Raw genomic sequence first — 13,209 nt, 5'->3', positions numbered from 1 at the left:
GAGAGAGAATCATTGATTGGCTGCCTGCTGCATGCCCCCCTACTGGGGACCAAGCCTGCAACCCAGGCATGTGCCCTTGACCGGAATTGAACTTGGGACCCTTTAGTCCACAGGCCAACGCTCTATCCACTGAGCCAGCTAGGGTGTTTTTTTTTATATTCCAAATAAAATTATTACTAGATATTATAATTTTCCAAAATAAAAGTAAGATGTATGTATTTCAAATTATGAAGTTGTTCATTCCATTTCATTTAAAAGATACTTTTTTTTAATTGTTATAAGTATTACAGATGTCCCCTTTTTTCCCTCATTGACCCCCATACACCCCACACCCACCTCTCCCAGGCTAAAAGATACACCCCAACGGACAAAGACACTGGGACAGTGGGGGCTTGTCCTGGGGGGGTGGCAGTGGTAATTATTTTAATTCCGTGGATAATAATAGAGATTTATGCATGTCAGGACCAGGTAACTTTCATTATGTGATTCCTGTTACATTAAAAATATGATGAAGTATTTAAAATAATGATATATGTACATTTAGCAAATTGATTCTTTTAACAAACATACTGCAGCCATGAGTATTTATTATTGAGGTCATTATAGGAGCCCTGAATGCAGTGTGTGCCCCTCTGCCTGTGGTGTGCAGTGAAGAGATCCGTCTGGAGAGGCAAGAAGGCCTTGGGGTCTTTGCAGGCCTTGATGCCCTGCACACCCCCTCCCCCCTGTGTATAGGCCATGCTTTTCTTTCCCAGAGGCCCACTGTTTAAAAAGTTTTCCTTTTCTTTTGTGATTTGTGTGAGGTTTGTTCTTATTTTATCACTAGAGACCTGATGCACGAAATTCGTGCAAGGGGCTTGGCCCTTGCAGTCCTGGGTTCATTCAGAAGGTCGTCAGAAGGATGTCCAGAAGGACATCCGGAAGGTCATTTGGCTGTCCGGTCTAATTAGCATATTACGCTTTTATTATAGATTACGAAATCACACTTCGCTGAATTCTCCGTACTGTGTGGTATGTTCTTACTATTTACTTGATGTCATTTAGCTCGGGTGAAAAGAACCGACCTGGACAAAGCAAGGACTTTTGTTGGGACATGCCCTGACATGTGTCCCGAGAAGGAGCGGTACATGCGGGAGACCCGGAGCCAGCTGAGTGTGTTTGAAGTGATCCCAGGAACTGACCAGGTGGAGCCCCATGTCCCGCTTTGTATACAGTTGTTTGTATCGTGAGTTGTGTACTAAGCAATCTTGTACAGGACCATACAGGACCCTAAGGTATAGATACAGATGTAGATGCAGAATTATTTCATAGATTAAAAACCATTTTTTTTTCACAATTTTATTCCTATGTTTATGTTTTGCACATTTGAGATTATGTTCTAGATACAATTTTGTATGATTTTTTTTTCAGTTAAAATTATATCATGAGCATTTCTTTGTTATAATGAACTCTGTATAAACATTTTTAAATGATGGCATATTATTTAATTATGTAGTTCTGTCCAAGCTCCCCATTTTGCAACCGTTAGATAGGCTGTTTCTAATTTTTCAATTACGTTAATTCACTTGGGCATGCTGTGTGTAATGCCTCTGAGGTGATTAGATGATTTCCTTCAGATAGTTAACTCTGTCAGAGGGTATGACCTTTCTTCAGCTTCCTGAACATGTGCCGGTTCATGTTCCTAAATTGTTTCCCAGAAATCTCCATTTTAGGCCCTTTTATTCTTTTGTTAGTTTTGGGCTTTTCCTCCTCTTTTGGCTGGTGGTTTTATAGCTGCCTTTACCCAACGCAGGGCCCTCAGTCAGGCAGCAGTTGTCACAGCAGAGGTCCTGGGCTCCTGCTCAACAGGCCCTTGCTTCTGCTATGCCCCCCAGTCCTCACTGTTGTCTCCATTTCATTCCTGGTCTGTGTAGACCTAATCTGGTGTTTGAGCATGGCTAAGACCTTTGAAAATGCTTTCAAGTCCTTTACCTGTCACTCTACTGTGCTTGGAGCCAAGCAGGTGTGTCTTCACTTAAATTCCTCTGTTTGTTTTTTAATTTTTTTTTTTACCGTTTATAGTATTACATACGTTTCCTTTTTCCCCCATCGACCCCTCCCTGGCCACTGCCACCCCCCAGGACAAGCCCTCACTGTCCCAATGTCTTTGTCCGTTGGTTATGCTAATACGCATGCATACAAGTCCTTTGGTTGATCTCTTACATCCACCCCCCACCCCCTTCCTTCCCCTACCTTCCCTCCGAGGTTTGACAGTTCGTTCAGTGCTTCTCTGTCTCTGGATCCATTTTTGTTCATCAGTCAATGTTGTTCATCATATTCCACAAATGAGTGAGATCATGTGATATTTATCTTTCTCCGACTGGCTTATTTCACTTAGCATAATGCTCCCCAGGTCCATCCATGCTGTTGCAAATGGTAAGAGTTCCTTCTTTTTTACCACAGCGTAGTATTCCATTGTGTGGATGTACCACAGTTTTTTAATCCACTCATCTGCTGATTGGCACTTAGGTTGTTTCCAAATATTAGCTATTGTAAATTGTGCTGCTATGAAAATAGGGGTGTATATGTCCTTTCTGATTTCTTGGGATATATTCCTAGAAGTGGAATTACTGGGTCAAATGCGAGTTCCATTTTTAACTTTTTGAGGAAACTTCATACTGTTTTTCACAGTGGCTGCACCAGTCTGTATTCCCACCAGCAGTGCACGAGGGTTCCTTTTTCTCCGCATCCTCTCCAGCACTTGTCGTTTGTTGTTTGTTGATGATAGCCATTCTGACAGGTGTGAGATGGTACCTCATTGTCGTTTTGATTTGCATCTCTCGGATGATTAGTGACTTTGAGCATGTTTTCATGTGTCTCTTGGCCTTCTGTATGTCGTCTTTCGAAAAGTGGCTACGTATTTAGGTCCTTGGCCCATTTTTTATATTCCTATGCTTCTTGACGTGATAGCCACTTATATTCAAAATATGTCTCTCAATTTATTTTGTCTTTGAATTTGGTTGTTACCTTTAAACAGAAATTTTACATATGGAAATTGTATTGTTTTATTGATCCTATGTGAGTGTGTATGCGATCTCACCCCTTATTTTAAGGCACAGCGGCTGAGAGGCTGGCTCAGCACCTGCCACCCAGCTGCTTGTCCCCACTCTGTCTTCAGGTGGACCACGCGGCAGCTGTCAAGGAGTACAGCCGCTCCTCAGCAGACCAGGAGGAGCCCCTGTCACATGAGCTGCGGCCCTCAGCAGTGCTCAGCAGGACCATGGATTACCTGGTGACCCAGATTATGGACCAGAAGGAGGGCAGCCTGCGGGACTGGTATGACTTCCTGTGGAACCGCACACGGGGCATACGGAAGGTATTGGCCTCTTCTGATTAGGAAACTAGAAAAAGTATGTGAATTCCAAAGTGAAAGTGAGAGTTTTGTCATTTTACTATTATATTTTACCTATAACCAAGTATAATATTATTTAAAATCATTACAGGTTCCTATTAAAGTGTTCTTTATGGGCTTTGTTTCAAATTGAAATATGAGAAATTCAGCTAATAAACATGATTTTTCTAGTAGTTGATTCTCTGCATGGGAATATGTGCATTGGATCTGTGTCTATGAAACACATATGCATATAAGGTGTGTGTGCGTGCATGTGTAATATTCCCCTCTTGTGGCCAGGACATCACGCAGCAGCACCTGTGTGATCCCATGACGGTGTCCCTGATTGAGAAGTGTGCCCGGCTTCATATCCACTGTGCTCACTTCATGTGTGAGGAGCCCATGTCCTCCTTTGATGCCAAGATCAACAATGAGAACATGACCAAGTGCCTTCAGAGTCTGAAGGAGATGTACCAAGACCTGAGGAACAAGGGCGTATTCTGTGCCAGTGAAGCTGAGTTCCAGGGCTACAATGTGCTGCTCAATCTCAACAAGGGGGACATCCTAAGGTGAATTTTCAATTCCCGAGCTGGCCTAAGCTGTTTGGAAATGGAAAGCAGGGTGTAAACAGGGAAAGAGCTGTCGGGATTAGCAGTAGCTGTTACTGCTGCGTTGTGTCTGGTCCGTAATGCTGGGATGATAGTAAGAAACCTTGGCTGGGCTCAGTCCCTTGACCTGAGCCACTGGGAGCAGGATGGATGTACGCTGACACCAGCACATCTAAAGTTGCTCCAAATCCTTCCTGAGAATAATTTCTTCTTGTCAACAAGAGGAAATAAGGAAGGAATGGGCCCGATGAGTAGAATAGGTGAATGAACCAGGACAGCAATGCCCAGGGTGCCCTATCAGAGCTGTTAGCAATTTGCCATTATGACCCTCTTTCTCAGTATGATTGAAATCTAGTTTTTTATCAGATCCTTTTTTATGGAATATATTGTCAAATTAATCATATAAATTTCTAATCTCTTTTATCTCCTTTAATTAACAGAGAAGTACAACAGTTCCATCCGGCTGTTAGAAACTCCTCTGAAGTGAAATTTGCTGTTCAGGCTTTTGCTGCATTGAACAGTAATAATTTTGTGAGATTTTTCAAACTGGTCCAGTCAGCTTCTTATTTGAACGCTTGTCTTTTACATTGCTACTTTAATCAGGTGAGTAATGTTACTGTACTTGCAGAATTAGAAGAAAGCAGGCTGTTATTTATGATATATAAATATATGTTGTTGTTGTTCATCACCTGAGGATATTTTTTCCATTGATTTTTTTTTTTTAGACAGAGTGGAAGGGAGGCAGGGAGAGTGGGGGGAGCGAGAGACACAACATCGATGTGAGAGAGACACATCAATTGGTTGCCTCCAACACGAACCCCAATCAGGGCTGGGGATGGAATGTGCAACCCAGATACCTGGTCTCGACAGAATTGAACCCACAACCCTTCAGTGCGCAGGCTAACACTCTAACCACTGAACATACCAGCTAGGGCATTTCTTATGACATTTAAGTGCTGCTTTCCACGAATGTCTCAGACAGGTCTGGGGCTAACTCTTGTGCAGCCCTCATGGCAGCCCCCCAGGGTCACTGGTGTAACCCCATTCTACAGGCGTTACCATCATTGATCACTGAAGGCAATGAAAAATACTGTACTTACAGTTCAGATAAGAAAAACCTCTTTAGAACCATGTAACTAAAGTTTAGTACTTTATCTTCCCTGGGAAGCAAAAAACTGCAAGCATAATGTCTCTAACTTAGAAATTCTCAGTGATATTAAATTTTTAGAGAGCCTGATGATGCTAAATGCATTTCAATAAATATGTCAAGTGCCTGCTCTTTGTCGATGCTGTGCTGTGCTCAGGGTTACAAAAGCGGCACCTGGGGCTTTGCCTAAAGTGTGAGCTCCTGGTCTCAGAATCTCCAGTCAGGTTTTCAGCCCCAGCCCAAGGGCACTTGGGGATGATGACAGAGCAGCCCACGCCTGCCCCCGCTGTACACACTGTGCTGTTCCCCCACTGCAGGGGTGGAGGATGCCACCAGCAGAGTCCTTGCTGAGAGCCCTCGGGCTCCACTGGGTGTGAAGGAAGCTGCCTGGGAGATCTCAGGGACCTGCTGGCTGGTTCTTGTGACTCCAGGTCATTTTTCTTCTTGGTCACACAAAAAGCCCTCCTGTAAACAGTGACTAAACCACATTCCAGGCAAAGAATCTTCTGCAAGTGTGCTCATTGTCAGATCTGACGGTTGCCAATAGGACTGAAATTCTGAAACAAATGAAAAGATTTCTAACACTGTGCCACTCGGGGAACTCCATGCAGTTAATAAATAACACTAATAATTAGTATTTTAAAGTGATTATTTAATGTTATTAGAATGTCCACCATTTGTGCCCACACTGTCCCTTGTCCTTGGGCTGCCTCCCGGCTTCCTCCGTGCTCGGCTCCTGCTGTAGTGGTGCCCCCCCTTCAGGCCCCGCACCTTCTTGCCTCAGGTTTTCTGCGCTTGCTATTCGCACTGCTCTTCCTTCTCACAGCCACACAAGGTCACATCCTCCAGTTCTTGGCTTGGCTGCCACGGTCTTGGCTGGGCCCACCCTTGTTAGTGCTCCAGGTCCTCTGCCTTTCTCCCACTGTCACCGTTAAATGTATTGTGTACTTAAAAAAATATATACATATTTTCTTGAAAATATATTTTAATTCATTTCAGAGAGGAAGGGACAGGGGGAGAGAGAGAGAGAGAGAAACATCAGTGATGAGAGGGAACCGCTGCCTCCTGCACGCCCTCTACTGGGGACGGAGCTCGCAACCTGGGCATGTGCCCTTGACAGGAATCGAACCCGGGACCGTTGAGTCCACAGGCCGACACTCTATACATTGAGACATACTGGCTAGGGCTATACTGTGTATTTTATATGTGCATTTTATTCAGTGTTGGTTTCCTTAACACATCAGCTACACGGGGACAGGGATTTTGCTTTGTTCACTGTTGTAATCTCAGCACTAACAATGTTAGGCATGAAGTAAACAATTGATAAATACTGGTTGAGTTAGTTCAAGAATACTGGAAGAAGCCACCCAGATTCCTGTCACCCAGCACAAGTTTTATAAGCATTTTCATGTTTGTCCTTTGTCTTCTTTTTTAAAAGCACTTGTTATAATGCTATGAAACAATTTTGCCTCTGACTCTTTTACTTAATTTCATGTCATGCATTTTTAATGGCATTCCATTATCTTTGTGATAATTTTTAGCATCTACACAGCTTTTTGTTGAATGGATGCTGCACAGTTTACTTTCCGTGCCCTGCTGTGGAGTGGTTTGTTTTCTAGTTTTTTACAAATAAGGCCTTGAGGGTAATCTTTTCTACAAGAGGCCCGGTGCACAAAATTCTTGCACGGGAAGGGTCCCTAGGCCTGGCCGGCGATCAGGGCCCGTCTGTGGTACAACTCCAGTGGGGCAATCAGGGAACCTCCACTGGCACTTGCCTTGGCCAGCCTGGCATCTGCTTGCTGGCCCCGCCCCCCGCCACCGCTGCTGGTCGCCTCCCTTTGCAGGGTGACTGGCGAGTTGATCGGCGATGTGTCCCATCCCCCCCCCCCCCCCCCCCCCCCGCACCACCTTAACTGGCCTGGGGCCTGCGGGCTGGGGGCAGCTCCTGCATTGAGTGTCTGCCCCCTGGTGGTAGTGCGCATCATAGTGACTGGTTGTTCTGCCTGTCATTCCGCCATTTGGTTGACTTGCATATTAGGCTTTTATTATATAGGATGTTCAAAATTGTTTCCTTTGCATGCATTCCTGAGCATCTTCCACTGAGCAAATGGCCTTAGATCACCAAGCCTGGGACCCATAATGGCAAGTTGCTGTCCAGAGGGAATGAGCTACATCAGGAGTCCTGTCCCCCATGCCAGCCTTTCTGTGGTCCTGGGGCGACTGCAGTGATTGGCTTCTCCTTTCAGATCCGCAAGGATGCTCTCCGGGCACTCAACATCGCCTATACTGTGAGCACCCAACGATCCACCATCTTTCCCCTGGACAGCGTGGTGCGCATGCTGCTCTTCAGAGATTGCGAAGAGGCCACAGACTTCCTCAACTACCATGGTCTCACGGTTTCCGATGGGTAGGAGCTGAGGATGAAACTGAAGGGCATCTTTTTCCTTTTTTGTCTTAATTCTGGTAAAGGGCTGGGAAGTGCCATTGATGTACTAGGTCCTGCAGAAGGCATGTTTCATGTGCTGCCTCCCTGGTATACATAGCGAGGCTCAGAGTGGCTGGGGAATGTCCCCAGATCACATGCTGCTTGTCGGCTGATTGGGTGTAGACCCAGTTCTTTGTGACTCCGAAATTAGTGCTTTACAAGTTACTGAAGGACTTAAAGGTAAAGGTTGGGCCTCCTTATTCTGTCCCTTGAGGATGGCCTCTGCTGGCCGCCCATGATAGGCCACTGCTCAACTCTGATGGCCCGGACAGGTGCCAGTGGGCCAGGGCAGGGCTTCTCTGCTTGGAGTTTGAGTGTTTTGTGAACCTGATGAGGCTCATGGACCTTCTCCCAGAAAATGGCATCATGATCCTACCTAATAATAGAGTGATATGCAAATTGACCGTACCTTCGCTATGCCCACGATTGGCCATGAGGCGCTGGGGGGCGGGACTTGGGGTGGCCGGGGTGGCCGATTGGGCCGGCGGGACGCTGAGCTCGCGTCGCCAGCGGAGGCGCAAGCTCAGCATCTGCGCCATGGCTGTGCTGTGGCACAGAAGGGGCCTCTGGGGCAGCGAGTGCACATCTTGCCGCCAACCATCAAAAGCGGGGAGCTGGGTGTCCGCTCTGGCACCAGCGGACACCCAGCTCCCCCGCCATCGAAAGTGGGGCGTTGTGTGTCCGCTCCGGCACCAGCGGACCCCCTGCCATCAAAAGCGGGGAGCAGGCTGCCAGCAGTGTCCGCGGAGCGTGCTAGGCTTTGCGGGGCAGTGGATATGGCCTGGATGACAGGTTAGTCCTAGGGGACCCTACACGTGCATGATTTAATCATGCACTGGGCCTCTAGTATAAAACATGATAGGCATGCCCTGAGCTGGGTTTCCCAACCCCTCCCTCTAACTATGGCCTTTGTGCTGCCTGTAGTCCTTCCTCATGGAGATGTGGCAGCTTTGGAGGGAGCCAGGAGTGTGTATGTGTGGTGTTAACAGCTGGGCCAGGTGGCACCCATGTAGGCTGGCAGCAGTGGGCGCTGCTCCCCTCCGGATTTCCATGTGGGTGGGTGGTTACTCCGTGACATCAGGGAGGGGGCTTCCAGCGTTGTTGCTGGGCACTGGGAAGTGAAGGCTGGCCTCTTACCTGAGACATCTCTCTGTGGGTTCTTTGTGGTCTGGGTAGCTGTGTCGAGCTGAACCGGTCCTCGTTCTTGGAACCAGAGGGGTTATTGAAGGCCAGGAAGTCGGTGTTTATTACCAGGAAGCTGATGGTCTCGGTTGGGGAAATCGTGAATGGGGGGCCGTTGCCCCCTGTCCCTCGTCATATCCCCGTGTGCAGCTTCAACTTCCAGAACAAGTACGTCGGGGAGAGCCTGGCTACAGAGCTGTCTGTGGGCACTCAGAGACCTGGCTTGGATGCAGCAGGTGAGTGGAGCTGCAGCTGCGGGGAGGGAACTAGCTGCTTGTCCCTGTAGGAAGCCTCTTGGGAGCCAGAAGCACCTATCTTGTTTTGGGGCCCAGATGTGGATGTTGGTTCAGTGCTCAGGTGTTTCATCCTGAGATTGGCCTGAAAGACTCCCTGGCGTCATGTGCTTGCTTCTCATCGTGAAGCTCAGGGAGGGTGGCCAGTCCTTAATGTCACAGGGTGGCCTGGAGGTTGTCCTTTGTGCCCACATGTGCCTGTTCTCTTCTAGGTGGAGGGAGAGGAGAGGAAGGTGGTACTGAGGTGGACGCGTCCCCGCCTACCCTCCTCCCACAGCCTCTTCCCATCTTGGCCCCTGCACTGCCCTATCTGCCGCACCACCCAGCAGCCACCCCGAGTGCGGCACCCGGCCTCTTCCAACCCCCCATACCACCCCCTGTGCAGCCGGAGCTTCTTCCTGCAAAGCCTGAGCCTGTGTACTCTGACACGGTAAGGAGCCTTCCAGCTCAGGCTCCAAGCAGCCTGTTACGCACAACACCCAGCAGCATCTGATGTCTAGTCTGACCATTGTCTGTAGACGGAACCCACTGAGGTGGTTGCACATGTGACCTTAGAACGTTCTGAACTAGCCATGGCAGGTCTCACTTTGGGATCTAGTCCACAGGCTTGAGTCGGTGTCTTAGGAGCCTGAGGCCTGAGGGATGACGTGTGGGTCTCTAGTTTGTTGCCTGTGTTTTTCTTTGAAAGGTCATAGGCGAAACTTTGGCGAATGTGCTGAAGGGTGTTTATGGATGTAAAGCTGTTGATAAAATAAGTGTTGCCTGGTGTCGAGTGCTTCCTGTGCCAAGAGCTCTGAAGGCTTGTGGTGTCCATGGTTGCCCTGTCCCAGCGCCATCCTGTGCCCCCATGTGTCTGCTCTGAATGGTGCCCAGTATGCTCCTTCGAAAACCAGTGGACATGTTAAGTAGGGACATGGGGACCACGGGTAGCACCACATGCCCAGTGACAGGCATGTGCTTAGGTCGAGCAGAGCCAGTCCACCTCAGGTTGTGGCACTTGGTCTCGCCACCTATTGCTTGGACAGGCACTCGACACTACCCCAGTCAGGGGATCAAGGAGGAATGGGAAGAATGGCCACAGACTCTGAGTGTGTTTGATGTGAGGGAGTGGCACTGGGGGCCTTCTGAACGGCCATCCTCGCGCAAGGCTCCTCTGTTCATTAGCAGGAACTCTTCCCAGAAACAGCATCGTACCCCCTGTGAGGGTCCTTAAAACACCTTCAAACGATGTCCATTGACAAGGCCTTGATGGGGTTTCTGCCCAGGACAAGTTCCATGATAACTCCGTGGATCTGTGAAGGTCTTTAGTGCCTTTAGGCTGTGGAGTGAGATTGTTCGGTTATAAGCTGGGTCTGGCTTGAGGCACTGTCACTGCTGGCACGCCTGACCCTCCGTCTGACCTCTCTGTAGGACCTGGCACAGGTGGTGGACGAGCTCATCCAGGAGGTTCTTCAGAGGGACTGTGAGGAGGTTGGTGCTGCTGGGGCGGCCTTCGCAGCCACAGCTCTGGGGTAAGTGGGGCGCCCCTTCTGCTCTGAAGCAGTCTGCACTCACTGGGACCACACTCTGTCCCTCCAGACACTTCCTCTCGTAAAGCTGTTCTCAGTCTTCAGCAAGAGATTGAGCTTCCCATTTGTATAGGCTTGAATGTTGGTTCTGTTCTCTAGGGGGGTGTAATTCATGTTTCTGACCTTCTGTTTGTCATTGGCATGTAGTTTCCATTCATGTCTGCTTTTTGAGCAGCAAGAGGTTTATTAAAGTTGCAAATTAAACCCTATTTTTCTTTAAACTTTAAATACAACTTAAAATTCTAATAAAGTGCCCTGGCTGGTTTGGCTCAGTGGATAGAGTGTCGGCCTGCGGACTGAGGGGTCCCAGGTTTGATTCCGGCCAAGGGCATGTGCCTGAGTTGCGGGCTCAATCCCCAGTTGGGGGTGTGCAGGAGGCAGCTGATCAATGATTGTCTCTCATCATTGATGTTTCTATCTCTCTATCCCCCCTCCCTTCCTCTCTAAAATCAATAAAAATATATTTTAAAAAATTCTAATAAAGTAAAAATTAGTTCATTGTCTATTAAATATGGAAAAATACTAGAAGGAGACGACTTGGGGTGGTGAACACACAATACAGTATACAGGTGACTTAGATGACTTATTACAGAATTGTATCCCTAAAATCAATATAATTTTATTAACCAATATATCTCCAATAAATTCAATAAATTAATAAATATTCAGAGTTATCCCCCCCCCCCAATGAAAAATACTCACTATAGCCCTGGCCAGTGTGCTCAGTGGTTGAAGCATCGGCCCACGCACTGAAGTGTCTCAAGTTCGATTACCAGTCAAGGGCATGTATCTGGGTTGCAGATTTGATCCCTGACCCTGGTCAGGGTGCATGGGGGAGGCAACCAATCGATGTGTCTCACATCAGTTTCTCTCTTTTCTCTCCTCTATTCCCCTCCCCTCCCTACTCTCTTTCAAAATCAATGGAAAAAATACCCTCGAGTGAGGAATAACAACAATAACAACAACAAAACAAACAAGAAACTAACTTAAAAAATCTTGGGTTACGTTTCAGTTTATTAAAAACTAGCGTTCCCATTGCAGGAAAAATCCTGCAATAGGGTTTCCTGCTGCACTCTACCCCGCCCTGCCTGCTCTCCTCCCTTGTCCCCCGCCCCGCGTTCTCCGCCAGCCCCCTGCTTTTCTAACTTCTCCACCAGCCTGCTCTCCTTCCTTCTCCCCTGGCCCCGCCTCCGCTCCTTCCTTCTCCCCCGACCCCGCCTCCACTCCTCCCTTCTCCCCCGGCCCCGCCTCCGCTCCTTCCTTCTCCCCTGGCCCCGCCTCCACTCTTCCCTTCTCCCCCGGCCCCGCCTCCGCTTCTCCCCTGGCCCCGCCTCCGCTCTTCCCTTCTCCCCCGGCCCCGCCTCCGCTCCTCCCTCCTCCCCCGGCCCCGCCCCTTCTCCCCCAGCCCCGCCTGCTCAACTTCCTTTTCCCCCGGCCCCGCCTCCGCTCCTCCCTTCTCCCCCGGCCCCGCCTGCTCAACTTCCTTCTCCCCCGGCCCCGCCTCCGCTCCTCCCTTCTCCTCCCCCCGGCTTGCTTGCTTCTCTGCAGCTTTGCTCCCTTCTGCAGCTCTTGGCTTCTTTCTACGCTGTCTTGATATGCAAATCAGCCGCCATCTTTGTTGGGGTAATTTGCACATTCGTCCTGATTGGTTGGTGGGCTTGGCTTGGCTGGTGGGCGTGGCTTGGGCATAGCGAAGGTGCGGTCAATTTGCATATTGCCTATTATTAGATAGGATTGGAATATTTTGTACCATTTGCATTTTACACCATGGTAAAATTTCCTTAGACATTTAAAACTACAAACTTTATCTCAGGGGTCCTCAAACTTTTTAAACAGGGGGCCAGTTCACTGTCCCTCAGACCGTTGGAGGGCCGGACTATAGTTTAAAAAAAAATACTATGAACAAATTCCTATACACACTGCACATATCTTATTTTGAAGTAAAAAAACAAAACGACAAAAACACCTGCATGTGGCCTGCGGGCCGTGGTTTGAGGACGCCTGCTTTATCTGCTTCTGTCTAATACTTCAACATCTAGTCTTAATAAATTTAATCACAATCTGTCTGCTCTGGCCAGTGGCTCGTTGGTTAGAGCATAGTCCCGTACACTGGAAGGTTGTGGGTTTGACGATTCCTGGTTTGGACACATTCCTAGGCTGTGGGTTTGATGTCAGTTTTGATAGATTTTATGTTCCTAAAAATGGATTTAATTTTTATGCTAAAAGCTAAATACGTTTTTTCCCCCCTGCCAATGTTCAAAGTTTAGTTATGTGGTTAGCTTGGCATTTATTTATTTAGAATTCTATCCACTTTGCTCTGTCTAGTGTTTCCAATGCTGCTGTGGAGGAGTTGTTAGCAGCTGCTACCACAGGCATTTTGCGGCACATTGCAGCTGAAGAAATGACTGAGGAAAGGGAGAGGAAAGAGGAGGAGAGGCGGCAGGCTGAAGAGGAGAGGTGAGTGTGTCTTGTCCTTGCAGTGCACCTGGGGGTCAGAGTGTGTGCACATAGGAGAGAACCCAACCGGGCCTGGCATGCTCCTGCCATTGTTGTCCA

General features: G+C 48.3%; 1 protein-coding gene across 1 annotated transcript in view; it reads left to right on the top strand.

Annotated features, from left to right (window-relative positions):
• Positions 1 to 13,209, top strand: part of MCM3AP (minichromosome maintenance complex component 3 associated protein) — a 49,000-nt gene that overhangs the window by 8,029 nt on the left and 27,762 nt on the right. The window contains exons 7-15 of the mRNA XM_079766572.1: positions 1,045 to 1,184; positions 3,158 to 3,355; positions 3,671 to 3,939; positions 4,419 to 4,581; positions 7,372 to 7,532; positions 8,787 to 9,028; positions 9,298 to 9,515; positions 10,496 to 10,596; positions 12,979 to 13,110. Coding sequence (XP_079622698.1) covers positions 1,045 to 1,184; positions 3,158 to 3,355; positions 3,671 to 3,939; positions 4,419 to 4,581; positions 7,372 to 7,532; positions 8,787 to 9,028; positions 9,298 to 9,515; positions 10,496 to 10,596; positions 12,979 to 13,110 — 1,624 coding nt within the window. The remainder of the gene's footprint in view (positions 1 to 1,044; positions 1,185 to 3,157; positions 3,356 to 3,670; positions 3,940 to 4,418; positions 4,582 to 7,371; positions 7,533 to 8,786; positions 9,029 to 9,297; positions 9,516 to 10,495; positions 10,597 to 12,978; positions 13,111 to 13,209) is intronic.

Source organism: Cnephaeus nilssonii, assembly GCF_951640355.1.
Source record: "Cnephaeus nilssonii genome assembly, chromosome: 3".
NCBI classification, from domain to species: Eukaryota; Metazoa; Chordata; class Mammalia; order Chiroptera; family Vespertilionidae; genus Cnephaeus; species Cnephaeus nilssonii.
Note: the sequence above shows the minus strand (reverse complement) of the source record. Positions and strands in the feature narration are given on the sequence as shown.